Genomic DNA, 17505 nt, shown 5'->3' on the forward strand with positions numbered 1-17505 from the left:
GGATGTGCTACATGCTATATATGACGATGCTGCGAGAAGCGGTGGGTGCGAGACGATGCTGTCGTTGCTGGGCGAACGAAATGGGTGATGCGCTGTGCAAGGACGTGCTTGTGATGCAGCCACGGTGCGAAGAAATCTCGTGGTATGCATCGTCGGGTGTTGTGGCTGCGTGGCGAGTGGCGGGACAGACGAAATTTCCAGGTGGTGCATTATTCCGTCAGGGTCGGCGCGGCATGAATGTGCCACGCCCCCGCCACTGATCTGGATGCCACCCTCGCTTATCTCGCCTAATTGGACAACCACCCGACCCTCTACCTGTACTTGACTCACGTCTCGCAGCGCTCCTGACACTTCTCACGAGGATGCAATGTACTATAACAAGACTGAAAATACACCTGTAGTCAAATTCACCGCAACCGGCCCTCCACCAAATCACTCCACCGCCCCAGATCCCGCATCCCCCGCTCCCCGCGCGCAAACCACTCCTCCGCGAGCGCCATCAACGCCTCGAGCCGCACCTCGGGCGCGACGTGCCAGCACGCCATGGCCTCGACGCGCTCGACGACTCCCGCGTCGCGCGGCGTGTCCGTGCGCGCGCGCTCGCGGCGCGCTATCGCGGCGCACTCGGCGCGCGCGCGCGCACGCAGATACTGCAGCAGCGCGCGGATCACGACGAGGATCGCCGGCAGGCGGTGCACGGCGCTGAGGGTGCGCCGGAGCTCGCTGATCCGGCTGCGGTGCGTGCGGAGCACGGACCGGGTGTACGCGTCGAGCGGGGTGCGGGGTCGTGTGAGCCGGGAGGAGCGCGACGACGCGCTCGAGCACGCGCTGGGCGTGCGTTCGGCCTGGTGTTAGCGCAAGCGGACCACATACTCACGGTTAGCCAGTACAGGCTTTCTTTGAGGGCCGCGAGCTCGTCCTCCCCCGCCTTCAGGGAGGCGAGGATGTCCTCGGCCCGGTGCAGCAGGAAGACGATGTCTTCGCGCGGAAACACGCGGTCGAGCTGCGTCGCGTAGTCTTCCGCCCACCAGGCGTGCGCGGCGTGCGGGAGCAGCCATGCGCCGGTGGCGCGCGCGGGGTGGCTGATGTCGAATGCGCCGATGTGCGCTTCCCACCCTCTGAGGACTTTGTGTTTCGGGGTAAGTGCGATCAAGGGCTGCAGGGGGAAGATCTGCTCGACGTGGTCTGGCGTCAGCGTGGTGGGCGCGTCGCGTACCGAGGAGGTGGACGCTCCAGAGTGACGAGCCGTAGAAATGGGCCCAGTCTTGTTCGCGGCCCACGAGGATGCGTGGGTGGGGCTTTTCGTGGTTCTCAACGGGCTCGTCTTCTTCTGTCTCTTCCGGTGTGGTGGGCTGCGGAAAGAGCGACGAGGGACTCAGACCGTACGTGCTCAAGTTGGGTGTGATGCAAGCTGACGACAGGCGGCGGCAGGGGAGCGTGGCGGACCCCGCTGGGATGAGGAGGGCGGTGGGCGCGCCATGGCGGCGAGATGCGAGCGACATCGTATTGAAGGTGGATGGGGGTGGGTGTTGAGTAGACGAACTTGTTGTCTTATGTTATCGACTGGTGGTGGTGACAACATTGCGGGACAGTGGCAAAACAAGAACCATACAGATGGGGGCGCACCCCATTCTGCCGAGAAGGACTGCGGCCGTGTCGGAGCCTTCTAAGATGCAGCGTGTGGCTGATTTGTCCGACAGATAGACTCTTCCAGCCATCGTCGTGTGTGCATGCAGTGCGCTTGGGCGGCATGTGTGCAGGTGGGAGGAGTGGCCGCGATGGTGAGCTCGTGGCCACGATGTGTGAGGGGTGGACCCCGTATGTGGACGCCCACCCCAATCAATACAGATAACATACATGCGTCTATAGATCTTCTAGCAGTGCAGTCAACAAGCTCCAACAAGTACTCTCCTTCCGCGACATCGTGATCAGATCTCGGCTCCTCAGCACTCTTAGTTACCGAGTGGGATATCGCGTCTTCCTGCGTCGCGTTTTTCCGCGTCGCCCGGAGCGGGATAAGCGGCTGGGGCTCCCGCCCTTGCCCCTGTCCACGCCGACCCATCCACCAGCCCCTCAATCAGCCCCTTGGCGACCTCGATAGACGCGACCATGTCGTCGAGATCCTCCTGCGCCTCGAGGAGGCGCTCGGCCGCCTCCGCGAGTCTGTTGTGGAGGTGGGGCAGGCGGCTCTCGGCACTCGACAGCTCGCTGAAACACGTCGCGATCGCGTCGAGGTTCCCCGCGACATCGTCGTGCCTGCTCCCCCGCCGCTCCCATCTCCCGCGGCCCTCCGAGCCGCGCTCAAAGTCCTCGAAGCGCTGGTGTGTCCGGTCCCGCCCAAGATCGATCCACACGCGCGCATGCTGCAGGAGGGCGTGGGCGACGCGCAACCGGCCGCCCGTTTGCGCGTGCTCGAGCGCTAAGAGGTGCGCGAGCGAGAGATACGTCTCGGCTTGCGCGCGCAGCTGCACCACGCGCGGCCGTTGCGCAGCCGTCAGCGCGGGCAGATGCGCTGTCATCGTGCCCTGGCGTCAGCGGTCGCGGAGTCTCGGGGCGACGTACCACCCACTCGGCGACCATGGCGGCCCACGAGGCGACGAAGTCGATCTGCGTGTCCAGCTCCCGGTGGTGCTTGGCCGTTAGTGCGAGGATGTGCTTCACGTCCTCGCAGGGGTATCCTTCTCTCAGGCGCGCTGGTGTTAGTGCTGACAAGGACGGACGCACCGAACAGCCGGTCGTCGTCTTCGCGCGCTTCGCGCTGCGGGTCGTGGTGCGTGTCTGGGCTCCATGCGCCGCTGAGGCGCATCGAGGTGCGCATCTTGCCGAGGATGGAGGGCATCACGGGCTTCCAGCTGCGGCGGGTGGTCGGTGTCGACGGCGCTGTGGAGGCCGGAGAGGGCATGTCCGTCGAGAGCGTTGCCGAGGGGCGGCGGCGGGAGGATGGCGAGGTGGGAGTGGTGATGGTGGGGAAAGGGGGGGAGGGCGCTAGAGGCATGGTGGCCGAGTCGGGGGAGAGGGAGGGGGTAGATATAGGGCTCGAGGGGCCGGAGGGCGCGGGGCTGCCGGGGGCCCGCCCCAGCATGGGCGGGTAGGAGCGGTGGGCGAGGGACGGCACCGTGGGGGAGCGTGGTTGTGATGGTGATGAGAAGGACGATGATGGCGAGTGAAGAGGAGAAGATGAACATGTCGGTGGAGGGTGCGGCGGTGCGTTGGCGAGGCGTCGGCGTCAGGGGTCGGGAGGGCTCGTGCACTCATGGAACGCTCGGGGATCGGGGGGCACTCTTGGCGCTCCTCCCACGTGGCATGCGGCTGCTCGCGCTTCTCGACTGCTGCGATGCATGCATGCTTGACGAGGTCGCTCTGGCGTGAGACGATGCGTCGCGAGTGGAGATGGAGATGATGTCGCAGCGATGGGACAAAAGCAGTCGCGGTTAAATTGATCACAGTCAGGAACGGGGAATGCACTCTCGAAACGCCAAACTGAAACTGTGATGCATTTGAATTCGACAACTAAAGAGGAGATTGAGAAAGTGTGAGCTCTCAGTCCACAACAAAGTCTAGGGCGGCACATCCAGCCAAGCACGGCTCCTCGAAAGGGAACGGCTCTGTGACAATGTTGAGGTACTCGGCCGCGGCCTCGTAGAACACCTCCTGCGTGCTCTCGGGGTATGAGTGGAGCGGGACGTCCATCGCCTCCGCGAGGCGGAGCGGGAAGAGTGCTTCAATAACAAACGGGACGAGCAGGCTCCACATACCCCCCTCCGGGCTCACCAGAAGCCCCAGATTCCATTGGTCGCTGAGGAACCACCGGCGCGGCCACGTGTCTGCCGCCGCGAGCATGAAGCGGCCAGTGCCCTGGTAATGGACGGTGAAGGCCGCGAGGAGGCTGAGGAAGTTGACGGCGAAGCGCTTCGGCACGTCGTGGTTCGTGTAGATCCGCGCGCCGCAGGCCTCGACCCCGTACCACCCCGGCAGGCGGGGCGTGGGCGCGTACGTGAACTGGAAGTCGTAGTCGACGTCCGGGTCGTAGCCTTCCTGCAGGAAGTCGGTGTAGGCGAGACAGGGCGAGTTGTTGTGCAGCACGCTGATAGTTACTTGGGTGGAGCCCGCAATTGGCGTCATAGGGAGGACGATGTAGCAAGGGCGTGGGGGGCAGAGGTCGACAATGTAAATTGTTTGCTTGGCGGTCACACGCTCAGTCATGAAGGCATGGCCGAGGCGGAACCAGCGCAGGTGGATGCGGATTGTGTCGAGATGGATGTCGTGCGGGAGGATCTCGTCGAGGAGGTCGCCGAGAGAGGGAAGACAGAGGCACTTGGTTCGCATGGTCCATGTGGCATCACAGTCGCAACTGCCCACAATGTCGAGGATCTTCACATAAGGCCACAGGTGTGGGGCGATAGGGATACTGGCGTGTGCGCACCACACAATGTCCTCGCCGGAGGCAGCGGCCTCGATGTTCTCCTTGTATCCGTACATCACCGCATGGGAGAGGAGGCGCGGGGTGGCTGCGCCGTAGAGGGTCAGGCAGACGGCGCGAACAGCCTTGAGTTCGTCGACGTCGACGTGCCTGAGGATTTCGTCCCACGCATCAATGTAAAGCCTGCAGTCGTGGGGCTTGGTGGTGGGGACCTTGGTGGCGTCCTTCTCGGAGATCTGCTCGATCTTGTTGTCCGAGGTAAACTGGGAAGTGTCGTCGTAGGGGGGCTGCGAGGTGTCCCCGGAGGTCTCCCCCGAGATCTCGGGGCTGAGAGAAGAGGGCGGGAGGAGAGGCCCGGGCGAGCCCGTGGAACCGAAGGGATTGTGGAATTGACCAAGCTTGGAGGTCCAGCGGCGCATTGTAGAGAGCTGAGCGAAGTGTGGCTGGACAGAATGCATGTCCTCAGCGATGCGATATATATGCACTACGTGTGGGGAGCTGGGTGCAGAGAAATGGGACGTTTTGCGGAGGGTCGCTGTAGTTTGAGGCCAAGTGCAACAGAAATGGTGTTTTCATGCATGGGATCTGGGACGGGACAAATGAATAGCTGAGCAAACAGACTGCAGACTGGTTGGACTCGGCGAGTGAGATTATTGTGCAGTCTTTGTGCACATCACGTGTAGTGATGATCATGGATGATCCTCGAGTCAGCGTCCAGCGGGCGGGGCCAGCGCCCGATGGCCGCACGCCCATGGGGCGGAAATCTGAGACACGGATGAATGGCAAGTCCAGCTGAAGGCGGGAGACGAGAGGCAATGTTTGTGCTTGCAATGCGCGTGCGGCGGTTGGGAAACACAGCCTGACGCTACACAACCCGCTCAGTCTGTGCGCTTCTGCCGCACGCTGTAAGCTATGAGAGATCGTGAGTTGTGACTGCCGAAGGCCTCAGCGGCCATCGATAATTCATGCCTTACCAGCATCCACTAGCGCCCGTGTGGGCGTTTTACGAGGCCCATACCCCTCCGTGATAGATATACCAATATGCATCTATCTAACTTCTGACTCTTCTCACCTCACGCAATCTCGAGCTCCTTCATCACCTCAATGAGCTGGTACACGGCCTCGGCCGCGCGCGCGATGGTCCACGCGCGCCGCTCCGCGTGGAGGTGGTTAAGCGCCGCAGCGCACGCGACGAGGTCCAGCGGCTCGTCTACACAGTACTCGTCCTCGTGGGCCCACACGCGCCGCGCGTGCTCCGCTTGCGCGCGCGCCTCCGCCAGCGCATCCTCGACGACGCGGGCGCGCGCCTCGGCGCGCCGCAAGTCGGCTTGGAACGTGCGGTACTCGACCGCGTCTTCAAGAAGGAAGCCGCCCGCGGCGATGCGCGCTTGCACCATCGCGTAGAACGCGATGCCGTCGACCGCGTCCATGCGGATCTGGGCCCACGAGATCGGGGGCGCGGCTGTGGTCAGAAGTGCAGATGTGTCGCGCCGAGATCCGCATGGACACGGTCGACGGCATCGCTGGGAGGGGACTCACGGAGATTGATGTGGTCCGGGCGGGGACACGCGGGGACGATGCGCATGATTTGTTGGGGGTAGGTAGAGTTGGTTTAGGCAGTGGCTGGCGGGGTGGCAAAAATGCTGAGATGAGATTTGGCGGGCGGTGAGGTGAGTTGGTGTGGAAGGAGGATGGAGATGGATGAAGCAGAGTGAGCGCGTTTATATCGCTGACTTGCTCACTGGCCGCATGGTCGCGCGGTGGTGGTGTGCTCAAGACCCAAGACTGGCGGCAGTGTTGCATTGACACTCAGGGAAGTATGAATGGCATATCACTGACCAACTCAACAATCTGGCTGCCTGTAATCACGGTGACTCGATTATCTCGCTCTCCTGACTTTGGTGTCCGAGGCAATTGCGGCCAAAACCCTGGAACCTGGAGAAGGCTGACCACTTCCTCATGGCCCCGCTCTTCTATCGCGTTCGGCGGCATCCATCCTCTTGCGGCATGCGGAGGCGTCCGCCCGCTGTCGCGTACAGTGTGACGGCTGGGATACGGCTGTTTTGGATTGACTGACGATGTTGTCTCGGTCACGTATGACTAACCCTGCATTGATTGGTGTGATTCTGTGATCTCGGGGGCGAGGATATTGGCTAGAATATTTGTTAGGGAGGGAAATCATGGACATGGCGTGGTACAGACATACTGCCCGATGACAACGGAGCAGAGGTGCTGATCGCGAGCTTGGAAGGTGCAGGCTGAAAGGTGAAGAATGAGCTGAGGAGAGAGTGCGGGGGAGCTGAGGGGAACTGAGGAGGAGATGGAGCAAGACTGTTATCGACTCGCCGCAGAGTTACCCGCTCTCCGCACTGTGGGCCACGGCCCCGGACTGCAGTCATGGAAACCTGCAGGCACTGTAGGGACTATCATGGCTTGTAGTTCCCCATCCCTCAGGTAGCAGGTAAACGCCCGGTCTGACTCAGATGTCTGTTGTGGACTTCAGGGCGGCGATTCCAGTTGGCCGCCGACCGGCCGAAATGTTTGCCTGTGGTGGGATGCCCGCCGCGGCGAGAGCTGGTTCACGAATTGATAAATTGATTAAACAGGGCTTCCAGTCCCAGTCATCCAGTGGACAGTGCGCGTGACTTTTCCTGACGGGCTTGAGCCGCTCACCCAGGCCAGTTCCGTGATCTCGTAATATCGCAGCTTCCAGCGATTTGACAATTGACAAATGCTCCAGAGATCCAGATGTCTTTTGATGGGATCAAGCGCTTGTGCGCATCACCTGTTTTCCATAGAATCTAGACGCCCTCACACGTCTCCGCAGCCTTCAGCTCTCGAGCGCAGAATGCCCTTGCTGACAAAATCAGATTCCGGCCGCTTCACCCGTTATACATTAATTTACAAATGCCTTTAGGAATCCTCCTGCTCGTCCGAGTCTACTCCCGTGTTGAGAGCTCGATCCGCTTGGCGCGCTCCAAGTCGACACACACCTGGAGAATTGCCTCGAGCTCATGCGACGCGGTGTGCTGTTCGTGCTGATCAGCGAGAGCTGCGACTAAGAATGCGATCTGACTTTTCTGCACTCCATACTGGTATCGCATTTGGGCAAGACTTGCTCGCAGGTGAGCAGTCAGCTCCTCCATGTCTTCTGCGAGTTTGAGAATGGTATGCAGCGAGGACGGATGTGGATGATGGACTGTAATGTCGTCGGCCGTCGGTCCGGTTGCTGAGACGTGGATGACGGTTGTCGACAATGGCTGGTTTTCGACAACAGGGAGTGGAAAACAGGGAGTGGAAACGGAAGATTGGTGCGCTGTTGGCTCTTGGGGCAGAAGGCCGCGATGGCAGCAAACAGGGGCATTGTGATTGATTCGAACGTTCTCTCCGCGTTGAAGACCTGCTGGCGGGTCAACTCGATGGAGAATTCCAAGGCATTGCATTGCGCGGCGTTTTTCGCCAGCTGAGCGTCCATTTCTATGATCTTGTGGTTCTCGTCTGAGATGATTGCCCTCATCATTGTGATCAAGTTGGCGTGCGCCTTGTTTAGAACAGCAGAGTTGAGCTCATCGTACGTGCTGGATTTCTTGATGCGGAGGGCGATGGCCGTGTACTTTGAGATCTCTCTCTGCTTTTGCTCGTACAGAAATTTTCCGCCGGAGAAATACCTGGCTGCAGATAAGGACAAGGCACCGATAGATGGAATGCAGAGCGGCAAGAGGAAAGGAAGGGGGAATGGAAAGAAAGGCGGTGAATGAGGATGAGGTAAATCGGGCAGGGTGGTTCCTCGTCCAAGCGCACGCCCTCCTGACCACCTCCCATGGGGGGCTGTACAACTTGCACTCACTCATGGCCTCCATACTGCCTGAAATCGCGCTGTGGACTGGATAAAACGTTGGAAGTGGTGGTGGACGTGGAGGGAAGGCGCGAGCGTAGACGCGGCAGACGTTGGTGCAGTTGAGAGTGGGAGCCGGATGGCGTGGGCGGTCTGGAGTATGGAGAAGCGAATGAAGGTTGTGACAGAGCTGTAACTAGCGCTTCTAGCCCTTTTGTGTGGGCGCGCATCGCCACAGCCGACTCTGAGGCAGTAGAAGAGAAGATGGGAGGTGATGACGGAGCGTGGGGAGGACAGGTGCGTAGATGAGAGATATGGAAGCGCGCTGATATTAGCGCATGCCTTTGGCCAGTCCACTTGCCTTTGTAATTGCTGTCGTACGCAAGAGGCTGCAGTCGCTGTGCCGGCGTCTGGGTGGATGGCAAGATGAGAGCAGAGAGGGAGGTCAGGCGAGGAGATGCGAGAGGCGGTCTGGGGGAGTAGGTGGTGCTGACGTTAATCTGTGCAACCCGCCGCACACTAACCACTGCTCAGCTGCTCAGGTTTGCCTGATTTGATCTGGTAGTCGTTGCAGTTGCTGGGAGGGGGAAGAGAAGGTGCGGAGGGAGGATGGTGACGACAAGTGCTGGGAGGAAGTGGTGATAGCTGACGTCAACTATGCCTCTCGCCACAAGCTGCACACTTACCTTTTCGAAGTCGTCTATCTCCGGTCGGCGGCCTACTCGTCGCGAAACAAAATGTCGACGGGGTATGCGGACGGGGTAGGTGGACTGGAATGGGAGTAGGCGAGGGCAAGGGTGGGAGTGGAGGGAGAGAAGCGCGATCACTCCGTTCGGGCGGTTCCGTCCTGCTCGATGTCGGCGGTGGTTGCGAGTGGGTGCGGTGTGTAAGAGAGATTGAGACGCGTAAGGAGGCAAACGAGAATACGGAGATGGCGCTGAAGAGGATGATAGAATGGAGAACGAAAGGAGAAGACGGACGGGGACGACGACGACGACGACGACAAAGGACGCAAGGAGAAAGGCAGCGAGGCGGGGGCACTTCGGCAGCAGACGCGGACGTCGGCGTTCCCAGCGCATCTGTGTGTCTTCTCAGCTCGCACCGATGCGCCCCTCCGGGGCGCAGGTACACGTCACGCGCGATCACGCGGTAGTAGGCCTGGACGTGTGCCCGCGGGATCTTTGGGGATCTGTGTGACAGGCTTGGCGTCCAGTCCGGCTGGCTCGACTGCGAGATGCGAGATGCCAGATGTAGAAAGAGGATCGGGAGAAATCACGCCGCGCGTTGATGAGCTTTGAGTCGCAGAAGAAGGGGATATGTTACGCGTCAGTCAATTCAGTGAAGAGGAAAAAAGAGGACGAGTGCTTCGCAGCCTGGCGGAGCGGATGAGGGCGCCAAAATCAAACCGCTTGCGCGCGTGTTCCTACAGGCATGCTATGCATGCCATCCTTTCGAGATAATTCCCAGTGAGTCCCCCTGTATCTCGGAGCGTATGATCACCGAGATGCGCGCGCCAGGGGTGGATGAAGCGATCGTATTGCGCGCGCAGATGCGCGACTGGCCTGACCGACATCCAATCCACGCGCCACCAACCCTGATAGCTCCCGTCACTTCTTGCATCCTAATTGTCTCTCATGCCCTCAATCATTTCATTCTTTCAATGACTCTTATCACTGACACATTCCGCCCGCTGTTCATTCAGAACTACGCCCCAGAACTCGGAGCCGGCGCGGCGGCCGCGAGCGCCACGAGGCGGTCGCGGATGATCTCGATCATCTCCTCGAGTGCGTCGCGCATCTCGTCTCGCGCGGGGAGGTGGCGGATTTCCTCGTCGAGCGATTGCAGGTCTTCAACAAGCCGGACACGTAACGACCCCATGACCCGCTTCCTCGTCTGGATGATCTCGTCGAGGACGGTGTACATGTCGTCGTTATCGAGCTCCATGGTCGCGAACTCGTGCCGGATGGTGTTGGCGGTGACTACGGGCCCGTTCCCGAACCAGACAAATAGCGGTTCGTCGCGGTGCGTCGCTCCGGACACACGTAACTCGTCGTACCTCGGCACGAGGGGGGGCAGGAGGTTGCGCTCGAGCGGGAGCGGGTAGGGGACTTCGATGGGGTCTGTGTCGCCCGCACGGAAGGAGGCGACCGCCGCAAAGATCGGGAGCAGGTGCGCCTCTTCGTACACCCGCCGGTCGGAGACGCAGAGCTGCAGCTCGTCGAGAGCATTTTGGGTGTGCTCCATGGCGAAGCAGAGATAGTCCACCGACTCGCGCAGATACCGTTGGCGCACGTTTGGGAGGTACGGGTCGTCCAGCCGCGCACAGAACGATGTGTACGCCGTGTGCAGGTGGGCCGGGCTCGCGTCTTGCACCGTCCGCCGGCACCGCTCCAGCTCGGCCTTGATCCTCGCCGTCTGCCTGCGTCGTTCTGAGTGGTGCAAACAGCCGCTGAGAAGCGGCTGCGGGCCGATGATGCGCTCGCGCTTGGCTGAGATTAGCAGAGTATTCTGTCAATCATCTGTTCACACTCACGTGGAACTACGATGGGCTTCTGGTAGTCATTGCGGAAAGGGAAAGGAGGAGGCGGAGGAGGGGGGGAAGTATGAGAAGCAGCTGAAACTCTCTAGAAAGTAGGCTACTCTTGACCCGCTAAAGACGTTCTGTGACTGATCGTCACCGGACACTGCTGTCAGCTCAAACGAGGGTTGCACTTGCTATTGGCAGATAGAGACGTGGAGATCTAGCTGTGAACGGATTGATAAAGAATAAGCGAAATGTTAGCTGCTAGAGTCGGGATGTGGCGCGATCGTGAGGGTCTGAGAGAACAGGGCGAGGTGGGAACTGCGGATGCAGTGTGTTGTGACGGCCGAGGATGGTGAGACAAACGTCAGAATATATAGTCACAGCGCCACATCGGCTCACACCTCTTGCCTTTATTCCCCACCGTGCCGGTGCCACCGCCAATTCCGGCATCACTGGGTGGCGGTGCCGCGGTTCCTTGTTCTCCGTCCAGCTGTTCAATCCACCCATTGTCGTCGCCATCACTCGTCCGGCTGTCTGGGTCACAAGCAGGAGCTAGGGACATTGCTGCTGCAGGAGTGAGCGTGGGTAGATGCACAACCTTTGTCTGTGATGCTGTGACACTCAGTGTTTGGGGTTCAGAATACCTGATGGGGCTGGGATAGGAGAAGGTGGAGAAACCAAAACCTCGTAGGGTCCCTTCTGACCTCGTTCAGAAGAGGTATGTACGCATGGGCGGCATGGCTGAGGATTGCGGCTCCGGGTGACATGGGGCGTAGATAAGTGCCAGATGGTCTGTGAGCGGGCTAAAGTGAGAGCAATGAGGAGACGAGAGCGTCGAGCTCTAGATAGGCATATGCAATAGGTGACGCAAGGCAAATTCAAGGGGGGGGGGGCCGGAGGGCAAGAGTGTGTTTTACCCGCTACAAGACCTGCTTTCGATATGACGGACATCCTTGCCGGCCCTTAGATCACCAGCCAAAGACGACGACAGTCACCGCCTTGAACGCCCCACCCAGCCCTTTCTGCTGCCGTTCGGATCTCGGAGAAAGTCAAGCAGAGGGGACCTTAACGCAAAAGAAGACGTCCATGTCTCCATCTACAAGGGACTACAACGCGGTGACTCTACAACATCGCACAGTGCCTCATTGACTTTCCTCGCGCCGATTCTTGGGACCTTTGAGGGCTGCCTCGGTGCCGGTTCGATATTATGGCAAGTGGGTTCTCAGTCCATGGCGCTGTTTTGTAAGCAGGGCCGCACTGTCGATCTCGCCGTGCAATGGCGCTCAATCCGATACCGGGTGGAATACCTAGCTTGGTTAAGCAGGCTGTTCATAGTGCCAGGAGCGACCATAACAACCACGACGCCCAGGTCACAGAGTGTAGAAATATGGAGGGGGCTCATCCTGGCTGAGTTCTTTGGCGTACTCCGCCATGTCGGCACCGCTCACATCACATCGTCACATATACGGCGACGTCTAGGATCTTTTCCCCCAACTCTTGATATTTGTTGTATTCTCACCCCCTCATAGTATCTGTATCATAGTCTTATTGCACGCCTATCACAGTTGTCGACTTTGAGTCATTGGGGTGGTGGAGCGTCATCCGGTGTGCGGACACCTTTGTGCTCAATGTCAGGCCCTGCACTGTTCGGAAAGGCTGTGAGGAACAGACTTGAACGCTTTAGACCGTATCATTAAAAGGTACAATATTAAGGCTGATAGTCCTAATAGCAGTTCTACTTAAGCTAGATCTCGGGTCCGGGCCGTGACAGCATCTGTGGGTCCTGAGCGGAGCAAGATGGCTGCTTTGGGTGGAGCACCAGACTCTGCCATGCCAGGGGGCATTGGGAGCACCCAGTTCTTGCACATGGGAATGACACGGTAGCCATCCAGCTTGGACGAGTCTGCAGGGGCATGCTCAGCCATGAGCTCCCATGGATAGACAAGGTTGTCCTTGCGAACAGGCATCGTGGGCAAGTAGCTGCGCTAGATCGCAACCGTCTTTGGGGGCAGGTGCAGGGCCTGGCAGATGGGTAGAGGGGGAAGAGAAGCGCCGGGTTGGGGGCAAGGAGAAGCGCCAAACGCCTGGTGTGGGCAGCGGCAACTCTGGGATTGGGGATTGGATGCAAAGAGAAGGAAGGGCGGACGTATGAGCGGACGGCAAGTTGAGCGAATGTCTCCGAAGAGGTGCGGACTTCAGAGAAGATTGCGCGAGGCCGCAACTGCCGGGACGGGCGAACGGATGGACGCAGAAAAAGATATGCAGGCCTGGCATGCTTTGTGTCGCGTCGCAACTCGGCGTGACGGCGTTTTAGAACGGCGGGCCCGAAGGGCCCCCCAATACCTGCTAGTCTTATTATCATTCACTCCCACATGCAACAACATCGAGGAGAATCGCATGCTCACGACCTTGTCAGTACCCAAGCCATCCTCAGGCACCAGCCGACTTGAGACCGCCTCGGAAGCACCACGCGGCCGAGTTCGCGCTGCACCTTGAGGGGGAGCTCGCCGCAGTACCCGGGGTATAGAAGGTGGCGTAGGCGGCCGTCTCTGTCTATCATGCCTCTGCCTCGGGCTCAACACAGGCGCGTACACGGCCTAGTGAGGTCTTAACACACTACCCCTGCCGGCGCAGCAGACGCCGACAAAGCCACGCGCTCCCATGCAGCATAGAGCGACGTTGAGAAGATCTGAAACACTGGACAAACCACATGTTCGGTGCAGCACACGCTGATTTTAGACTTCAGATTTCAGAATTGCTGATGAATGCCTACCCTTGTGCGCCTGTTGGATCTTTTGAGACCCCTAGCAGCTGGCTTACAGACAAACATTCCAATTCTTCGTCCCTGCTTGCATCTCAGCCATCTCCGTCCCTATTCTCTGCTTTGAGCCACATTCCATCAACGTGTTTTTCTGACCACTGATCCCTAGCTCGTGTTTACATCTCATACTGATGTGATCCAGGCTCATCACCAACGAACAACACAGCATTCAGTGTCTTCATCCGTTGAGAGCCTATGGCTCATCAGCTTACACACGCTCAATCATTCGCAGGTACACAATGACAATTGGCCTCCGTGGCTGCGATTGCCCGTTGTTTGCGCCATGATCACTTAGTCCAGGGCGGAGATCCCAACCTCCAAACATGAGGTGCATATGGAGATCGACTCAATTGCAGTAGTGACCTGTAAGTCCAATTGCGCAAACATGCAACCCAAACATAGGCTTTCTCGTCTTCTTTGTCTCACATACATTCCCTCTACATATCAGTATCTCTCTTCCCTTCTCTCTTCATCCTCCTCTTCACCCTCTTCCATCTCCTCTTCATCTCTTCATCTCACTACGATGTCGTACCCCATCATCAAGGATGGCACGGTTACGCGCAACGGCTTTCAGAGCTCCCACGGTCGCTTCACAGCCTGCTGGGGGATCGCGCGCTTCGACTCAGCGAGCCTGAGGGAGATTTTCCTCCCCGAGCTCCCAAACGATGCGGACTGGCTCAAGTTCATCGACCACACGTTCGTGCGTGCCCAGCTGCACCATTACGGCATTACCGACGCCGGCGAATCCACCGGCGAGTCCGCGGAGCACGAGCTGAAGCTCCTCAAGACAGCCCTCAAACTTGGCAAAGTAAGCCCCAGCCTGACCCGCTGACGCGTAGTGCGACGCCGTTCCAGCACACATCGCGGCGCTCGAAGCGGAGATGCACGAGGAATGGCTGGCCACCCAGTCTCCTAGGACGCTCGCCAAGCATCCGCAGTGGGCGATGCGCTTCTTCGTCGACCCGGACGGGAGCCGGCATTGGTCAACAACTCATGTCGTCGCGTTCCCGTTTGGCCGGCGCGATAGGGACTGCATCCCCCCGCTGTGCGCCGCTGCGGCGGCCGTGCCGGGGCTTCACCACGCCACGGGGCAGGGCAGGAAGCCCAAGGTTTTCGTGGGCTGGGACATGGTTGCCGTAGACCAGGCGGCGAAGGACCACACTGCAAATGAGGACGCAGCCATGGCTGCTGCTGCACGTGTGCGGTTGCGGCGAGTTGCGAGGCTAGCGGCGGCGGCCGCCCGCACCCCTGCGGCTGTGGTGGGCAAGTACGTTGTGGAATGCCCGGCGATCACGGATGTGTGGCGCGGTGCAGGACACATGACCATGTCCATCAGTACGACGGAGGAGCGTGGGCTCTACCAGGCTGACTTCGACTTTGGCATGCTCACGGGCGTCATGCTGCTCAACGTCGATGGCTATAGGCTGTGTGAAATCCAGGAGGACGACGACGAGGACGTTGGTGACAATGAGCATGAGGACGATGAAGAGGCGTACGATGATGAAGAGTACAATGAGGAGTACGATGAGGAGTACGATGATGAGGAGTATCATCAGTACAATTATGGCGACGACGACGATGATGATGCCGACGACGCCGACAATGACGTCGGCCGCGGCCTCAATGGTGGCGACGACGATGACGAGCTGACGGCATACCTCGAGCGCGTAGTCTGTAAGGGTGACCCCAATTCCCAGCAACCCTCGGGGACCGCGAGCCCAACCCACACGGAGGCTACAACAGACGTCGAGCCCAATCCGGAGAAGTACTACCTTCTCCTGCGCTCGCGCCACACGGCCACGGGGGAGATCACGTCCGTTCCGCGCCTCGGCTGGATCTTGTGCCCCTCAGCCACGTATACCACCTTTAAGGGGGTGGCCAACCTCCCTGATCTGGGCTTGACCGAGTTCACGGCACGCAAAGTCGGGCGGATTCCGGCTCCGTCACGGAGGAAGTGGTCAGACTACTCGTGGTGGGAGTACGAGAATTGGCGGTTGTCACCTGCGTAACTTCGAGGCGATCTTTGGAGGACGGAGATGGCGATCTGATTCATCTGGACGAGTGCAATGTATGTTTCCAAGGTTTCAGTCTCAAGTCAGTGCAGTGTAATTCAGTCGCACACGAGTTCGCAGTGTGTGCATTGGTGTCAGCAACGAAGCGGCTCTACACGATGCGCGGCTATGACGACTCGGCTCACTTGGTGTGTCACCTCGTGAGGTCTCCGCGGACTCTGTCGAGCCCAAGAGCAGAGCCATTCAGGTCCCCGACCTCCACAGGCCCTCGTCCTCGTCTTGTTGCCCACGTCACAGACCTTGTCAACATTGCGAACCGATACTGTAGTCGAACGGAACTATTCTCTCCAATTCTTGCCTCAGAAGCTATCATAACATGGCTCGCCCCTGACATGCTGCCTAAAACCGCCTGGCGCCCATTTCTCACTTGCATGCCACAACAACGTCAAAAGCCGAAGATGACGCGCTCCAGAATATTCAGTGCCGGCGGCCGTGGGACTAACACGAATCGCGTGGCTTGCCAGGCGCCATACGCATAGCAGGTGCGCTCCGGCCAAGCCCTGCGTGGCATCTCCGGCCGACACAGACTTGGCGAGCCTCACGGGTGGACGCCGTATCGAGCGCCGCCCATTTGTCTTGTCCTGTTCTGGCGCGGGTGATCCGAGGCCCAGCTAATCAAGCATGATCCAGGGCCTGAGCTAGAGCACACTTGGTGCTAGTATGCCAGGCTCAAGGAAGCAAGGCAGAATACGGAGGGCGCGAAGCATACTTGCGTGGCTAATCTGTAACATTGGATGGAGGATTGGACGGATGTGGGTGGAATCGGGCCCGATGGCTTCGGCGATTTCTCCACGGCGAGTTAATCTGATAAGGGATTTCATTATATCGGCCGACATGACCCCAGGCACCACCGCCGGCCGCCTCTTCCGCCATGCCAAGAGCAGTGGGCAGGGCAGGCCGCAACGTTCCGGAGTGGGAAGACGGAGCGGGGGACGCAAGGGCGCTCGGAGGAGCGGCCTACGAGAAGAGGAGCGTCTTGGTGTGTGTGCAAGCTTCGAGCGCCAGTGCCTTGCACCAAGATCGACATAAAATGCCTCTTGTGCCGGAAGAACTCTGCCTTCTCTTCCAGCCCATCCCCCACCTCACAAAAACATGTTCGCCTCGCTCCTGCTCCTCGCTGCCCCTGCGTCGGCTGCCGTCTTCGCGGCCCGCCCGGCCAACTCGACGGTCGCCATCGCCGGCCAGCCGTTCGAGCTCAAGTGGATCGACGACGGCCAGAAGCCCACCCTCGCCGAGATGGGCCCCACGGACATCGACCTCTGCGTCGGCACCAAGGAGCAGCACGTGTGCATCCAGAAGGTCGTCGAGGACTACGACATGACCCAGAACAAGACCACCTTCACCCCCGACCCCAGCCTCGGCGAGGACGGCCAGTACTACCTCTTCAAGTACACCGCCGGGAACCAGTACGAGGGCAAGGTGTTCGAGGACTTCTCCGCACGCTTCTTGTGAGTATTGTTTGTTCATGAGAACCGCAGATGCCGAGTTGGACACTCGCTGACCGGCAGCATCCAGGGCATGAAGGGTGACTTCAACGCCCAGGCCGACGCCGCGATCGCGTCCGTCCAGACCGCGCCTTGGCCCACCGCTAGCGCCAACCCCCACTCGGCGCAGCCCCCTCCCTCGACCGCCGCCGCTGCCGGCGCCGCCTCGTCGTCCAGCTCGGGCGCCATGGCCGTTGCTGCCCCAGCCCTTGCCGTTGTCGTCGCTGCCGGCGCCGCTGCCCTTTTCTAAGTCTGTAGCATGTTAACGTAGTCAGTAGTTTTTGATGCTAAGGGATGACATGGGTAGGAATTGTGAGCGGAACTTGGGCTCACTAATACGTCCGCCGTG

The 17505-nt window shown here is 59.7% G+C and overlaps 5 protein-coding genes across 5 annotated transcripts; 2 read left to right on the forward strand and 3 right to left on the reverse strand.

The window, feature by feature from the left end:
• Positions 1 to 407: 407 nt before the first annotated feature.
• COLE_05354 (uncharacterized protein) lies at positions 408 to 2995 on the reverse strand (the record flags this gene model as incomplete). The annotated part of the gene is made up of 6 exons (XM_018426235.1): positions 408 to 845; positions 878 to 1185; positions 1217 to 1550; positions 2067 to 2525; positions 2563 to 2693; positions 2725 to 2995. The coding sequence occupies 6 exons, from the start codon at positions 2993 to 2995 to the stop codon at positions 408 to 410; spliced, it is 1941 nt and encodes a 646-aa protein (XP_018275914.1).
• Positions 2996 to 3540: 545 nt separating this feature from the next.
• On the reverse strand, positions 3541 to 4839 carry COLE_05355 (uncharacterized protein; the record flags this gene model as incomplete). The annotated part of the gene is made up of 1 exon (XM_018424884.1): positions 3541 to 4839. One exon carries the CDS (start codon positions 4837 to 4839, stop codon positions 3541 to 3543), a length of 1299 nt encoding a protein of 432 aa, XP_018275915.1.
• A 2714-nt stretch (positions 4840 to 7553) lies between these two features.
• COLE_05356 (uncharacterized protein) lies at positions 7554 to 9334 on the reverse strand (the record flags this gene model as incomplete). The annotated part of the gene is made up of 4 exons (XM_018424885.1): positions 7554 to 8088; positions 8268 to 8580; positions 8780 to 8900; positions 8942 to 9334. The coding sequence occupies 4 exons, from the start codon at positions 9332 to 9334 to the stop codon at positions 7554 to 7556; spliced, it is 1362 nt and encodes a 453-aa protein (XP_018275916.1).
• A 4789-nt stretch (positions 9335 to 14123) lies between these two features.
• On the forward strand, positions 14124 to 15609 carry COLE_05357 (uncharacterized protein; the record flags this gene model as incomplete). Its single annotated transcript, XM_065626406.1, has 3 exons — positions 14124 to 14408; positions 14440 to 15124; positions 15227 to 15609. The coding sequence occupies 3 exons, from the start codon at positions 14124 to 14126 to the stop codon at positions 15607 to 15609; spliced, it is 1353 nt and encodes a 450-aa protein (XP_065482347.1).
• Positions 15610 to 16764: 1155 nt separating this feature from the next.
• Positions 16765 to 17406, forward strand: COLE_05358 (uncharacterized protein; the record flags this gene model as incomplete). The annotated part of the gene is made up of 2 exons (XM_018424301.2): positions 16765 to 17120; positions 17181 to 17406. The coding sequence occupies 2 exons, from the start codon at positions 16765 to 16767 to the stop codon at positions 17404 to 17406; spliced, it is 582 nt and encodes a 193-aa protein (XP_018275919.1).
• Positions 17407 to 17505: the final 99 nt, after the last annotated feature.

This window comes from Cutaneotrichosporon oleaginosum, assembly GCF_008065305.1.
Source record: "Cutaneotrichosporon oleaginosum strain ATCC 20508 chromosome Unknown ATCC20508_contig04, whole genome shotgun sequence".
Lineage (NCBI taxonomy): Eukaryota > Fungi > Basidiomycota > Tremellomycetes > Trichosporonales > Trichosporonaceae > Cutaneotrichosporon > Cutaneotrichosporon oleaginosum.